We start from the raw sequence: 14,387 nt of genomic DNA on the forward strand, positions 1-14,387 counted from the left end.
ATCATAGTTTTAATCTTAGAGTTCATTCAGACTTGACATGGTCATTGTATCCTTTTTAACTTGACTATTGCACAGATGAAACCAAATCTAGTTCAGAGACTGCTGACACAATCTCAAAGTTAACTTTAGAATTAAGCCTCACCCATTCTGCTCCCCGTTATAGACCACTCTTTAAAGTGCTACCACAGTGTCCGTGTATCAGTTTCTACAGTTGTCTTCATCAATAGCCTTTAAATCAACGAGATGAATTTCCCCAGTAAAAACCAACAAACAGTTTCCAACAGACTCCAGTGCATTTTATTATGTTTGCTCAGATATTCATCAGAAACAGCCTGCAAGAAACCAAGCTCATAGCAGATATAAATTACATTTTTTATTGATAGTCTCATCTAAGATTATATTAATGCTATTAAATTTCCTTTTAGAATGTGGCTCAATTAACCACCAAATAGTTTGTTCCTTCCCAGCAGATGAAGTTAAAAAAGAAGTTCCCAGAGCGACACAGCTTGCAAACAGACAACAAAATTAGACCAAAAAAAAGGGTGAAACATGGTGATGCGATGATGAAAAAGTCCCTCTCACTTGACATGGACAGTTCACTCTCAGTCATTTGGGTTTAGCCACACCAAATGGAGCAGGTGGGGACAGAGACAGCAGAGCTTGACACACCCGGAGGCACAGGATGTCTGTTTGGTGCCAGAGCTGCAGACCGTGGTGACTCGAAAGAAGCGGAGCACTGTTTCAGGTGTGCTTGTATCCCTGGGCTGGGGTTTCACATGGCTTTCACTTTGATTTGCTTCATCTTCATCTGCTTCTTCTCAATCTTCTTCTGGTCACGTCGCTGGGCTGCTTCCTGAAAAAGGCAAAGATAAAATAATTAGTGTTACATTTTGAAATCTTCACTTATTTTCGATGCCCTTTTGTCTGTAAATGTTTTTACAGGTTTTAAAGATTCAAATGTATTAACTTTTAAAAAGGGGCCTCCTGATCATCACATCTACATTTTTATAATAAATCAAATTTCAGAAAAATTTGAATTTGCTTATACCGAAAGCAATCAATGTAAATTGTCACTTTGTTTGCTACAAATAGCATGACAGCATTGTATTGTATTAAATATAAAAATCAGGTTGGTCTTAATGTGTGATTGTTGCTCTAGCTTTTTATTTATAGGTCACCTATTATGGCAGCTCATTAGCATTTAAAGCTACAGACACAGAACCAGTGCTTTTGAAACAGAGGGGTTTATGGCATGCTACACTGCATGATCCGGTTTTTTAAACAAAACATACAACAATAATAATACATATTTTTTTTTCTTATAATAATAGTTTCGAGCCAAACACTTCATAGACATGTTTTATATCTATCTGAGACCTATTATTGTTAAAAAAAGTGTAATAGGGGACCTTTAAAGTCGTGTTGATGCTCTTACTTAAAACTACTTTGACTTAAACTGTAAGAACAATGCAACTACATCACACTCAGCGAATATGCTGAACTGCTTTAAGTGATGCATTTAGAAACAGTAAGGGATAGAGAATGACTTTATTCATCGTTAATTCCTTTATCTGTGTTCTTGTGTGCGGCATTGCCAACCTCCAGTCGACGTTGTCTCTCAGGGTCCTCCTCGGCCATGATCCTCTCCTTCTCGGCTCTCTTCTTCTCCTCCCGGCGAGTCTGCGCTGCCTCCTGCCGCTGAGCGTGAGTCTGCTTCAGGAAGTTCTCCTCCACACGGGCACGGTTTCTGTCAGCCTTTATTTTGCCCTAAATATACAGAGAACGTTACAAAGGGGACTCGTAGCTTGACTTTAAAGTTCAATTTAATAGCAGGAAATACTGTCAACAAGTGAGCGTGGCTGAACTATGACAAACCAGAGCACTGAAATCCTGCTCACCTCTCTGTTGAGACGCAGCTTCTTGACCTTGTCGATGCTGTAGATCACCATGTTCATCAGAGGGAGCAGAGCGTCCATGTCTTTGGGAGAGGTGTTGCCCATGCCAGGCACTACAAAACACAAGAAACAAAAACATTCAGTGTATATTACATTACAACATCTAATTATGGGGTCTTCTAAAAATAGGAGAAATTGAATGCTTACCATTAAATGTAAACATAAGTGACTTCTTAGTGTCAGGCAGCTTTAAGGGCTGACCCTCCCTGTGAAACAACACAGAAACTTTTAGTACCAATCAAGAATATCAACAAAATCCTAGATAACTCCCATGTTAGAGATTAAAAGATGATATAAATACTTACTCTTGCATAACTTTTGGACCAGAAAATTGGTCCGAGAAATGGATGGACTCGATCTTGTCAGCATTATTGGTGATATAATGCACCATCTAAAAAGACAAAAACAGACCCAGACACATGTGGTCAGACAAATGCTGTACACCGAGACAAACTGTGCTTTTTGTAATAATACTGTGTGCCGTGAGATAAGCACTAAAGAGACATTACCTTGTTGTCCATCACGCCATCTGTGACCTCGCCCATCTCACTGAGAATAGTCAGGGATTCTGGGAGCCCATACTTCGCTCCAGACTTGGGCTTGTCACCGCAGAACTCACTCTATGGAAAAAGAACCAAAATAATCAAGTCCATTGTTTAAGTGTTAATGTCTATGGGTAACACTGTAACAGGGTGAGAAGGGACTGCAGAAAAATGTATTATTTGTGTAGTTTAACTTTATTAATAAAAGTTAAAAACCGTTTTGGAGGATATTTACCAAGTCCTGCATCTCCTTCTGAAGCTTGGCCATCGACTTCTTGGTGCCAACAGCAAACACAAACGTGTCCATGTCCTCTTCATTTAGAGTCACTTTTATTTGCTACAAACAAAACAGACATTGTTAGCGAGACAATGACAACGAGAATACTTTTAGAAGCAAAGTCACTCACAAACTCCACACCAGGTTTTCCGTATCCGGTAATTACCGTTTATAACCAGGAAGGTATGTTAATGTGTGATATATCTAGATGTCACAGGTCTTTCTGTCCGCTTTAGCTCAAATGAAGACGTACGGATGTGAGCTGTTTGCAGATATGCCGTAGAATGTCTCTTTAAGCCCAGTAAACACAGGTAACACTTGACCACATTTCTCCCATTATTCGAGTTTAAAATCTTCCAGGACAAATGGATAGGCACAAATATATTAAAAAAGGAAACCCTGCCCCTCACAAACATATCTGATTAGTAATACACACCACTTGATCCCCAGCAGGCCTCATCATCCTGGCCAGCACGTTGAGCAGGTCCTGCCTCTTCAGAAACTGAAACAAACCACAAGGATGGTTACATGGCTGCAAGATAACTCAATACAGCGACCACCACACACTCCTTCACATGAACACGCATGAATACCTTGAGTTGGATCAGCATGCCCTCGCAGCACACACGCCCCGAGCACCACAGGTTGTAGATGTGCTCATTTTCCTGATTCAGCTTTCCAGTGCTGACTGCATCTTTACTGGTGCCGTCATCACCTGAACATACACGTCATTGACAATTGAGACGGGTTGTGCTTCAAACAGACCCCCACCCTGTCATACAGTACTTTATTAGGAGAACACTTGCAGTGGGTGGTACTCACCCACTAATGCAAAGTTGCTCTCCAGCAGCTCCTTGTGAGAGTTGAACCAGGACTGAGCCAGACGGCTGTTCTTGTTCTTGCCAATGATGTAGTTCATGATGTAGGCCAACAGGCCGGTGACCATCAGGATCTCCATGTAGTAACTCTCCCAGCTGTTCTGCAGATGTGCAGGAACCTGCAGGGAAACAACAATGGGTCATCAGTGTTATAGCTCACTTTCAGAAAAACGATCGTAACTATGCAACAAGAACAGATCTGGTCCTTATTTAGATTGAGTCATTCTATGTGTAAAAGACATGTTAAAAACAGCTGAATTGGAATAAACACATCTTCTATTTCTTAAATTTGAAGTAGAGACAATTAAAAAAAAAAAAACTTTGAATAAATGGCAAAGTCTATCCCAATTGGCACCCTGCAAAAGCTTTGCACAAATTCACTCAGGGTTGTCATGTAATGTGATCAAAAGGATACCCATCTCAGTAGTTCTCAACCTCCTCATGGTCATTATGTGTTGTTCTTTTTAAAAAACTAAGAAACTGTGTGCAGGCTTTAGATTATTTGCCAGAATTAGTATTCAAATAAAAACAAACAAGGACATGTTTGTCAGAAAATCAACTTACTTTAACAAATATGGATTGAAGCAGAATACTTTTTGTTCAAAAAAGAAAAAGGATTTTGTTCTCCGTTCCAATTACATTTGTACTTTTGGACCGTGCACAGCTCTGGAGTTATACGACAGGGTGGATGAAACAAGTCTGAAACAACTCAACACAGCTTCCACTGGATTGTCCTTGATAAACAGTATCACGCTAAATTATAGTGAAGCCTGTTTTTTGTCTAAAAATGTGCAGGAAAAAAAAATGGGTGGAGAAAAAAGGAAAAGGTAGCAATTAAAAAGTCAACATTATGAATATATTTGTAAAAAACTCAAATTGGCAAATTATTCAGTCTAGCTAAAATCAGTATCAATGTAACTGAAATAATGGTAATTTAGAACAAAGTCAATTAGTTGCCAAGGGCTACAATTTCAGTGTTATTGTTGTTCTCCCATGACAAAAGTTTATGTTAATTTCTTCCATTTACATTACAATGACAACACACATGTCAACGCATATGTTTTGTAGGCAGCTTGTTCACATTCAGAGCCTCAGCAATCAGCAGCAGACAGAAGGGTGTGAAACTCGCTAGTGAGAAGATTTAACAATAAAGCCGGCTTACAGTGTGGATTATGAGGGGGTCCTTCATGGAGTGGCCTGGCTTCTCCATGTCTCCAATCCCCTCAAACTCCTCCTGGTCATACTTGCTGTACATGTCTTGATCCTGGGGAAATATGCAGTTGAGTTAGCTTTGCTACAGATTCTGTGTAACTTCATATAATGTCATACAATTATAATGTGGTGAAAAATTAAGCTGTTAACAAAAAGGCAATTGACCTGTGTCTCTGAGTCGTCAAACCCATCCATGCCATCCTCCAGCTCCACAGTGGCTTCATCTTCATCTTCGTCCTCTTCAGGCTGTGAGGACGGCGAGGCGCGAGGCGGGGGGGCAGTTTCTGCCTCCGCAGCTTGATCTTCGTTCATGTCCTCAAACTCAGCGAAGTCATTGTCATCAAAGTCTGCTAGGTCCTCACCATCGTCAAAGTCATCATTGTAGCGTCCTCTGGAGAGTGGAAGGGCCAAGAGGAGCAGGAGCGCCGGTATCATGAGGAGACACGCGCTTCGCATGGTGGGACCTGCACCAGAGGGGAAGGGAGAGTCAAAGAGAGCTGATGCAACATGTAGGGAAACCGTCAATAAGGGTGGTGTAAAAACTGGCAGAGAAAGTCAAATGCAGAAGTGTAACAAGGTCCACACAAATGCTAGACAAAGAAGGAACATTCTTACAGACTCGTCAAAAACCAAGAGTGAAAAGCCAAATCAGTCCTGAAATCTGTCAACTGCGGCTGAAACTCACCAACTAATGATAACTTTCATTATTATATTATTATTCTTCTGCCATTAATCTAATTTGGTTTATTCGTGACAGAAAGTAGTAAAAACATCCAATTGAATAACCGCCATAGCTCAAAGTAATGTCTTTTTATTCAGTTCAAAACCCAAAATATTATATTTAAAATTATATCAAATAAGCAAAGAGGAAAATCTTCATATTTCAGTATGTGCAAAACAGCATGTTTTGCCACTATTGCACTTTAACAATAAATGGCTTATTCTAAATGTTTGGGTCAGAATTAAGCTTAAGTGTTTAGCGTCTAGAAAGCTAAGAAGCATTTCAGTAAAACCTGCTGAAAGTTATTACTTCCAGCCACCAATGTTACTCCAAACCAGGTAAATATTTAACATGGGGGAGTCTAAACTGATGTCTCTGGCAATAACGGTTATAACTGCAACAAGAGCCCAGGTAAAACTAGGATAAGGGAGTCCCTGCTCACACAATGGGTATTCAAATGACAAATCCCAAAGAGGCAAAACAAATCCCTATGGGCCGAGACTAACTACAAAACAATAATGAAGAGATGGAACTCTGTTGTCAGTATTGGAGATGCGTTTTTAACCTCGAAATAAGCTGCTAGAATCAGACAAAAAACTGTTATTTATTATTGGCTTTAGTTACAGTCCAAGTTTGGAATACAAAAGTATATAAACATGGAGAAAAAATAAATGTATATAGGTTCACCATACGTCAGTTTAATATTTGTTTTTGGTAAATTGCTTAGTTAGTATTTAGATGATTCCACCTTTAACTCAATAGGTAACACTTTGGGTCATTGAGTGAAGCATAGTTAGCTGTCACTTGTCTATTTTAAACAGCTTTTGGTTGATGCTAAACAATAATGATGGTAAAAGTGTAAGAAATATTAGAATACTGGTTAATGTGTTCAGTATACAATATAACTGTCACAGTTAACAGGAGTAATTCATAGTAGTGTTATCTGACGCTTTGCCATCGCTAATAAATGGTTAAAGCTACACATACAGATAAGACATTTTAACGACAAACGGCGACATATCTGGGGCAAAGTAAAGGCAAAGCTAGGTCAAAGTTAAACAGCTACTGGATGGGGGTGAAATCTGGTGAGTTTTAACCCAGAGATCTGTCGCTAGCCCAACTAACTTTAGCCAAAATGAAAGCGACACGCTTGCTAACAGGCTAATGGATACTACTATATGATGTGGATTTCAAGACAAACTTAAACCGTTTACGTATCTAATGACACCCGTAGGATTACACTTAAACAACCGTAATAATACCCGACCCATCCCCCAGCTCTCACACACTTTTTCATTAGCTGTTAGCAAATCTGGCATTATCATGCTAACGGTGGCTAACTAGCATGGCACCTTGTTGCTAGCAGCCAACCTGATCCTAAACGAAAATCATCAGTCTTTTTCTTTTTAACACAACTCGGCGTTTTATTTAAACAAAAATTGACGGACCGAACAAAGAGCTTACCTGGAGAATTACTGTGACAATAACCGTATCGCTGGTTGAGCTCAAGTAGCCTGAACTGTCCTTGTAGTGATGTTACGCCTAAAGCAATGGGAGAGTACTCGACACAAGACCGGACCTTCAGAGTAAAAGCATCGCAGCAGGATGTACGCTGCTAATAATCCAACTGTTTTATTCTGAAATGTTTCTACCGGAAGTTTGTATGTGGTTGTTGTCTTGACTTTCTTTGTATGTGCAACTTTACTTATTTATTTTAATTGACAACATGAATTTAAGAACTGTTAGGTAATCATTACGATCATTATTATGTGTATCCCTCTAGACTGAACGGACAACCCATGTGCCATATTGTCTGTGTACATTTATGTACACAGACAATACAAAAATGTGTATACATTGTTGATAGATTAAGCAGAATAAAAGTAATACATATTATTTATATTGTAAAGGTTTTCACATACAAGGAAAGTTTTTTGATGTAATTTGTACATAGACAAGAAACATACATATGATATGGGAATTCAGAGGATATCATATTAAATAACAATTCATTACAAATAATATTTCATATTTACAATTATTCTAGGGGTCATACAAATTATCACAGTATAAATAATTGAAAGAATAGGCAATGTACAGAGATAGTAGTCCATAAGATAAAATAGACAGGACTTAACAAATCACAAATACATATTCTCAATAAATAACCATTTCTAGTAATAAAGTCTTTGGCACATTTTGATTTCATTAAAAAGATAATAGTGAATGTCATTGTATTACATACTTACTTATATCATACTTTGGAATAACAGATATTTTTAAATTGCTATAACTATATTGAGGTAACATAGTAAAGAAAGTAGAAAGAAACTTCTAACTTTCTTGAACAGCTGACGGTAGAGGTTGTGTTCTACTGTTAATCAACATGAGCATGTCTGCCCTCTAGTGGCCACATTAAGTAACTCCAACTTGTTGTCAAGCTAGATGCAATAACATCGTGTCATACTTTCAATTTAAACATACAAAATAAAACTCACATACACAATTCGATAGAACATGTTTTTTAGTAAAGCAGTTGTGGAAAGTAACAAAAAAAGTGTTATTTAAGTATTTTTCTTAATTTTAATATTTTGCTTTCTATAACTTTATACTTAATCAACTACTTCTCAGTCAATATTGTACTTTTCTCCACTAAATGTTTAGGATTTACAGTTCAGACTTTTTCATACAAAACATAATACTTTATGATATATTATCATATATTAAACTACCCTGCAGTATATACAGGGTCGCTAATAATTAGTTCCATCTTCACAAGTTGCATCTTTTAATTATTTCTACATCAATAATTATAATCCAATGGTGTGGATGTAGTTTTTTTGCCCGAAGTTTACCTAGTAGGCCTAAATTGGTTTGGAGTGATTGTGATGTGTCACTTGTGGTGTACCTGTTGGTTTCACTTATCTTTTATTTGAAAACACTAGAGCAATGAGTGACATTTATCCACAACATCAGGAAGAGGATCAGGGGCACACGTGAATTGAAAATGGAGAAATTCTGACTTTAATCTCAGAAGTAAAAATCTAACTTTTGGTCAGATCTCTAAAGAAAAATTCACATGTGGCCCTAATCCTCTTCCGTAACAACGTAATAGTATAAGGATGAAATCGTTTCATTTTGTATTTACCAGTCATGATGGAATGTGTTTTATTACAGACATTATTACCACCAACACAGGCAGCTAACCAGAGAAGATATAGTCTAAAATGATGCATGAATTAAGTTACATTATTATTAAATATTAGAGAAGTTTCATGTTATTATTCAAAAGAAAGTCGATAAATACTAAAAGAAGCCAATTCGACTGTGAAGGCTTTCTGAGCTTTTATTGTTTAAGATAAATACCGGAAGTCGCATGTGCTTCGTTGGACTTGACAGCGCACTAAGTCATAACGAGCAATGGCACTCTTTGTTAAGTAAAGTGTTGAGGGATCTCGCTCCTAAACAAGACTAATGTTATTAAAAGCTCATTGCCGCCACACTGCTGATATTCCTCAGTGTCGATCACAGTAACTGCTGGTAGTTGACTGCACGACTACTTATTCTGTAGTTAGCTAATGCTAGCGTGTTAGCTGCTGGGACAACAGCTGCAGTTGGATAGGATGTCGCTTCACGGAAAAAGGAAAGAAATCTACAAATACGACGCGCCATGGACTGTTTATGCGATGAGCTGGAGCATCCGGCCAGACAAACGCTTTCGGTTGGCACTCGGGAGTTTTGTGGAGGAGTACAACAACAAGGTGCGCTGTCAGTGTGGTCCTGGCCATTCATTAGTTTAACGTAAACAAGCTAATGCTAATGCTGATTTTCTGCGCAACACTCTTATGCTTATAATAACAATAACATAAAAGCAGCAACCGTCCGAGTATCAACATTGTACATCCATGTATTTCTTATCTTGAAAAGCAGCATCCCACAGTAACACCATATATAGCTGGTGCTATTTCTAACCCTCGTCGCCATGTAAACAGTGGTTCAGCTCGTCTTGAAATAATAACAGAGACTATTGTTTGTCCGTGTCCAGGTTCAGCTGGTGGGTCTGGAAGAGGAGAGCTCAGAGTTTGTCTGCAGGAACACTTTTGACCATCCTTACCCCACCACCAAGATCATGTGGATCCCAGACACCAAGGGGGTGTACCCAGATCTGCTGGCCACAAGTGGGGACTACCTGCGCATTTGGAGGGTAAGAGGTTTGATCTGATTGGATTAGACTGGTTGGTTTGAGTCATGACCAAACCTTATACAGTCAGTGTTTTTTTAAATAGAAAACTATGGAACTGGTTACCACCTTCACTGCAACTCAATTTAAGTGTTTTTAATGATAAATAATAAATAATACATATTAATAAGCATTGGTCTAAAATAAACTTTTGTCTGTGTGTGTATGTATTTTTTCTTTAAAAAAAAGAAGCATCCCGTGGAAAGTTGTTGTGACCGATATATCAATGGCTTTGGAACTACAGTATGTTGGTAGAACATAACACATTGTTAGTTTTTCCTTTACAATACAATGATATTACCCTTTACCTTCCTTTCTTTCTAAGCAAACGACAATAGTCCAGAACTACCTTACAAGAGATACAAAAATAGGACATCTGTATCTGGGAATTATCAATAATGTTCAACTCCAATAAGAACAGAAACACCAGCTGCTAAGCTCTTATATCCAGCAAGAAGATTTTAGTATAGTACTTGTTAAGAAAAGTTTGCTCACTCACTATGACATTTCTTTGCATTAATCACACAGGTCAGCGACACTGAAACACGTCTCGAATGTTTGCTGAATAACAACAAGAACTCTGACTTCTGTGCTCCCCTCACATCCTTTGACTGGAATGAAGTTGATCCTAATCTACTAGGTGAGAAATCCACTTTATAATAAATAGTTAGGAGGCTGCAATTAGACTGTGTTGCTCTGTCATTTGTATTTTTTTTTTAACATGTTGGTTGATCCTACAGGCACGTCCAGCATTGACACCACCTGCACTATCTGGGGACTGGAGACTGGTCAGGTGTTGGGACGAGTAAACCTGGTCTCTGGACATGTGAAGACGCAGCTCATCGCTCATGACAAAGAGGTCTGTGTGTGCCTACAATTTTAATTACGATTTTTGCTTCCAACCAGTAGGAAAACAAGATGTACAAGAAAAATATATAATAATGATACTTTTTTGAAAACATGAGCAACCCATGTTTCTTTCACAGCGAAGTGTGTTGCCCATTGCTGACTGCAATCATTTTAATATAGTTTACTTTAATGTTGAACCTATGTTCAGGAGTTTTCAGTAAGTTGTGTCAGTGCACTACAACATGTTTAAAAATGCATGTTGTTGCAAGTCAGTGATTCATCGTTTTATATAATCATGACCATTATTTTTGCTTATGTGTACTGCTCAACAGAATGTTTAGATGACTGTTTTCATGCGTCTCTGCAGGTGTATGACATTGCTTTCAGTCGTGCAGGAGGGGGCAGAGATATGTTTGCCTCTGTGGGAGCCGACGGATCCGTCCGTATGTTTGACCTCCGGCACCTGGAGCACAGCACCATCATCTACGAAGACCCCCAGCACCACCCGCTGCTCCGCCTCTGCTGGAACAAGCAGGACCCCAACTACTTGGCCACTATGGCCATGGACGGCATGGAGGCAAGTTTGCTACAGATTCTTTCGTTACCATTTCTGTATTATGAATTCATTTGATTAATTCTTAAATTAACTTTTAACCCCATGTTTGATATTTATATTTACTGCTTATATATTATAATGCTATTCAAATACCTGGATATTAACCATCTTTGCAAATTGGGGTTTGCTGTTTCTTCTAATCTCAAGCGTTATTCTTTCCGTGTGGTAGGTGGTCATCCTGGATGTGCGTGTGCCGTGCACTCCCGTGGCTCGGCTGAACAACCATCGAGCTTGTGTCAACGGCATCGCCTGGGCCCCTCACTCATCATGTCACATCTGCACGGCGGGTAAGTGCCCCTATAGATTGTGGGTTATAGCAGAGTAACGTTATTAACTCTCATCATTCATCTCCCCTTGTGTTTTTACAATTCAATCTAATCTTAACTCTAGTATTCTGCCGCCCTCTCTACACCTCTTAATTTCTTCAGCTGACGACCACCAGGCTCTGATCTGGGACATTCAGCAGATGCCCCGGGCCATCGATGATCCCATCCTGGCCTACACGGCAGAAGGGGAGATCAACAACGTGCAGTGGGCGTGCACGCAGCCGGACTGGATCGCCATCTGCTACAACAACTGCCTGGAGATCCTGCGTGTGTAACAGCCACGGACACTTGGACAAAGGAGAGACACTCCTTCTTGTTTAATATTTAAGAATTTGTAGTCTTCGTACTATTACTTTGAAGAAAAGGACGAGGTCACGAGTGAACTTTTTGAACATGTTTGGAGTATCACACACACACACCTACCCACAATAATCTGGATGAAATATTGTCGCACTGCTCTTCTATTTAATGGGTTTAAGCTCTTATTTATTTTTGCTCACAAGATAGTGTTCAGAATCTCTGAAATCTTGAGCAGTTGCCTATGAAATTAAGATTTTATATATTTCTTGGTGTGATTTCAACCCGCTTTGAGATTATCTTGAAGGGTTTAAATATTGTGAGTCACATCTGTTGATAAAAACTACTGTAGGAGGCAGAAAATGACCTCTCCAATATGTAGGAATATATCGTAGCCTTGTGGTGGACTCACAAATTGCTGATTCAAAAATCAATATACACTGAACAAAAATATAAATGCAACACTTTTGTTTTTGCTCCCATTTTTCATGAGATGAACTCAAAGATCTAAAACATTTTCTATATACACAAAATAACCATTTCTCTCAAATATTGTTCACAAATCTGAAAAAATGTGTGATAGTGAGTATTTCTCCTTTGCCAAGATAATCCATCCCACCTCACAGGTGTGGCATATCAAGATGCTGATTAGACAGCATGATTATTGCACAGGTGTGCCTTAGGCTGGCCACAATAAAAGGCCACTATGAAACGTGCAGTTATGCTTTATTGGGGGGGTCCGAAAAACCTAGGGTTAAACTCTAACCCTTACCCTAACCCTAACATGTCACCCATTGAGCATGTTTGGGATGCTCTGGATCGGCGTATACGACAGCGTGTTCCAGTTCCTGCCAATATCCAGCAACTTCGCACAGCCATTGAAGAGGAGTGGGCCAACATTCCACCGGCCACAATCAACAACCTGATCAACTCTATGCGAAGGAGATGTGTTGCACTGCGTGAGGCAAATGGTGGTCACACCAGATACTGACTGGTTTTCGGACCTCCCCAGACCCCCCCCAATAAAGCAAAACTGCACGTTTCAGAGTGGCCTTTTATTGTGGCCAGCCTAAGGCACACCTGTGCAATAATCATGCTGTCTAATCAGCATCTTGATATGCCACACCTGTGAGGTGGGATGGATTATCTCGGCAAAGGAGAAGTGCTCACTATCACAGATTTTTTTCAGATTTGTGAACAATATTTGAAAGAAATGGTTATTTTGTGTAAATAGAAAATGTTTTAGATCTTTGAGTTCATCTCATGAAAAAATGGGAGCAAAAACAAAAGTGTTGCATTTATATTTTTGTTCAGTGTATAATGGCCTTGTTCACCCCTGTACATTTTTCAAATGGGTGTATGTCAAGTATCCTCCCTCAAAATGATTTTATAATCTAAAATAACCTGAGAGGGATTCTTATTGTCACTGCAGTGGCATCTGTCATGATACAGTGTGCTTTAGTTTGGCCATGGACAGCAACAATCAGAAACTAGCAGAGCCATGTTGTTCAGCCTTTTTACTCTCCCTACTTTATATTTTCTTCTTTATTTATAGAAGATTCTGCTTTGAAAGCTGCATTTTCTTTGTGTTTTGGAATGGATGAGTGTGAAACAACTTTGAGTCTTTTTCTCTATTTGTTGTATTCAATAATCAAAGGGTCATGTCCTTGTAGCATGCCATTACAAGGCACAAATGTACATACATAATATATCAACTCAAGATGTTGGTAGGACAAGTGTTCATGTGGCAGCTTTTTCATAAAGTTTATTATTGAATTTGCTCTAATAAATTGTATTCCTCCAAACGTGATACTGCTTCATTTTGTGAAGTTACATTTGGTTTAAAGATTATGCCTTAAATAATAAATACATATTTTTATAAAGTAAATACAGGAATATATAAATGAATGTACACACACACACACACACACACACACACACACACCTAAATAGTTGAACTAAAATGAAGAAATACTTTAAGATTGTTATGTACTGTTACATCAACAACATCTACTTAGAAATCTATTTTGGCATTAAATAAAATCTATGTATTTGTTTGATTGTACTGAACTGGCAACCTCTTGGAGTCAAATGCTCGACCACTGAGTTATACCCCCTTATGTAGATTACATTTCCCTAGCAGCATGTCACTGTTGTATTCCAGTCTGGTGCCCTTTGATGGGCCATAAAATGTAAGGCTGGTGTTCACTTCCTTCAGAATAACCTGCACTTCAGATCTATTGACGTTTCTTTTTACATTTGGAGTCCGGTACTCCACCTTTAACAGTTTTGTTAAACCTTTCCAACACCCTTTAAGTTTAATAAGACACTTATGAAGATATTGGTGAATGAGGCCCATACTCCTGGTTCTGTTAATGATTGCAAACTGCCCTGGTCAAAACAAAGCAGCCCCAAATAACACTTAAATATAAACACTAACAAATTGTATATTAACAAACTTGTTAATATACAAG

General features: G+C 38.7%; 2 protein-coding genes across 2 annotated transcripts; one reads left to right on the plus strand and one right to left on the minus strand.

Moving 5' to 3' along the window:
* Window positions 1-274: 274 nt before the first annotated feature.
* Window positions 275-7,195, minus strand: ccdc47 (coiled-coil domain containing 47). The gene is made up of 13 exons (XM_079646886.1): window positions 7,050-7,195; window positions 5,030-5,328; window positions 4,815-4,916; window positions 3,597-3,771; window positions 3,368-3,489; window positions 3,211-3,276; window positions 2,733-2,834; window positions 2,465-2,575; window positions 2,261-2,346; window positions 2,103-2,161; window positions 1,899-2,008; window positions 1,600-1,767; window positions 275-853 (listed from the first exon to the last, which is right to left on the minus strand). Exons 2-13 carry the CDS (start codon window positions 5,318-5,320, stop codon window positions 773-775), a joined length of 1,473 nt encoding a protein of 490 aa, XP_079503012.1. The 5' UTR covers window positions 5,321-5,328; window positions 7,050-7,195; the 3' UTR covers window positions 275-772.
* Window positions 7,196-8,958: 1,763 nt separating this feature from the next.
* On the plus strand, window positions 8,959-13,723 carry dcaf7 (ddb1 and cul4 associated factor 7). The gene is made up of 7 exons (XM_079643013.1): window positions 8,959-9,346; window positions 9,631-9,789; window positions 10,354-10,465; window positions 10,566-10,684; window positions 11,042-11,251; window positions 11,460-11,577; window positions 11,719-13,723. Exons 1-7 carry the CDS (start codon window positions 9,209-9,211, stop codon window positions 11,889-11,891), a joined length of 1,029 nt encoding a protein of 342 aa, XP_079499139.1. The 5' UTR covers window positions 8,959-9,208; the 3' UTR covers window positions 11,892-13,723.
* Window positions 13,724-14,387: the final 664 nt, after the last annotated feature.

Source organism: Notothenia rossii, assembly GCF_949606895.1.
Source record: "Notothenia rossii genome assembly, chromosome: 8".
Lineage (NCBI taxonomy): Eukaryota > Metazoa > Chordata > Actinopteri > Perciformes > Nototheniidae > Notothenia > Notothenia rossii.

What these genes read in the sequence shown, in the direction of transcription:
- dcaf7 (XM_079643013.1), top strand. Translation starts at nt 9,209, where the DNA reads ATGTCGCTTCACGGAAAAAGGAAAGAAATCTACAAATACGACGCGCCA. An exon ending in TGGAGGAGTACAACAACAAG is followed by an intron (nt 9,347 to 9,630) that starts GTGCGCTGTCAG and finishes GTCCGTGTCCAG; the next exon opens with GTTCAGCTGGTGGGTCTGGA. An exon ending in TGGCCATGGACGGCATGGAG is followed by an intron (nt 11,252 to 11,459) that starts GCAAGTTTGCTA and finishes TCCGTGTGGTAG; the next exon opens with GTGGTCATCCTGGATGTGCG.
- ccdc47 (XM_079646886.1), bottom strand. Translation starts at nt 5,320, where the DNA reads ATGCGAAGCGCGTGTCTCCTCATGATACCGGCGCTCCTGCTCCTCTTG. An exon ending in ACTTATGTTTACATTTAATG is followed by an intron (nt 2,009 to 2,102) that starts GTAAGCATTCAA and finishes TGTGTTTTGTAG; the next exon opens with TGCCTGGCATGGGCAACACC. An exon ending in AGAGACAACGTCGACTGGAG is followed by an intron (nt 854 to 1,599) that starts GTTGGCAATGCC and finishes TGCCTTTTTCAG; the next exon opens with GAAGCAGCCCAGCGACGTGA.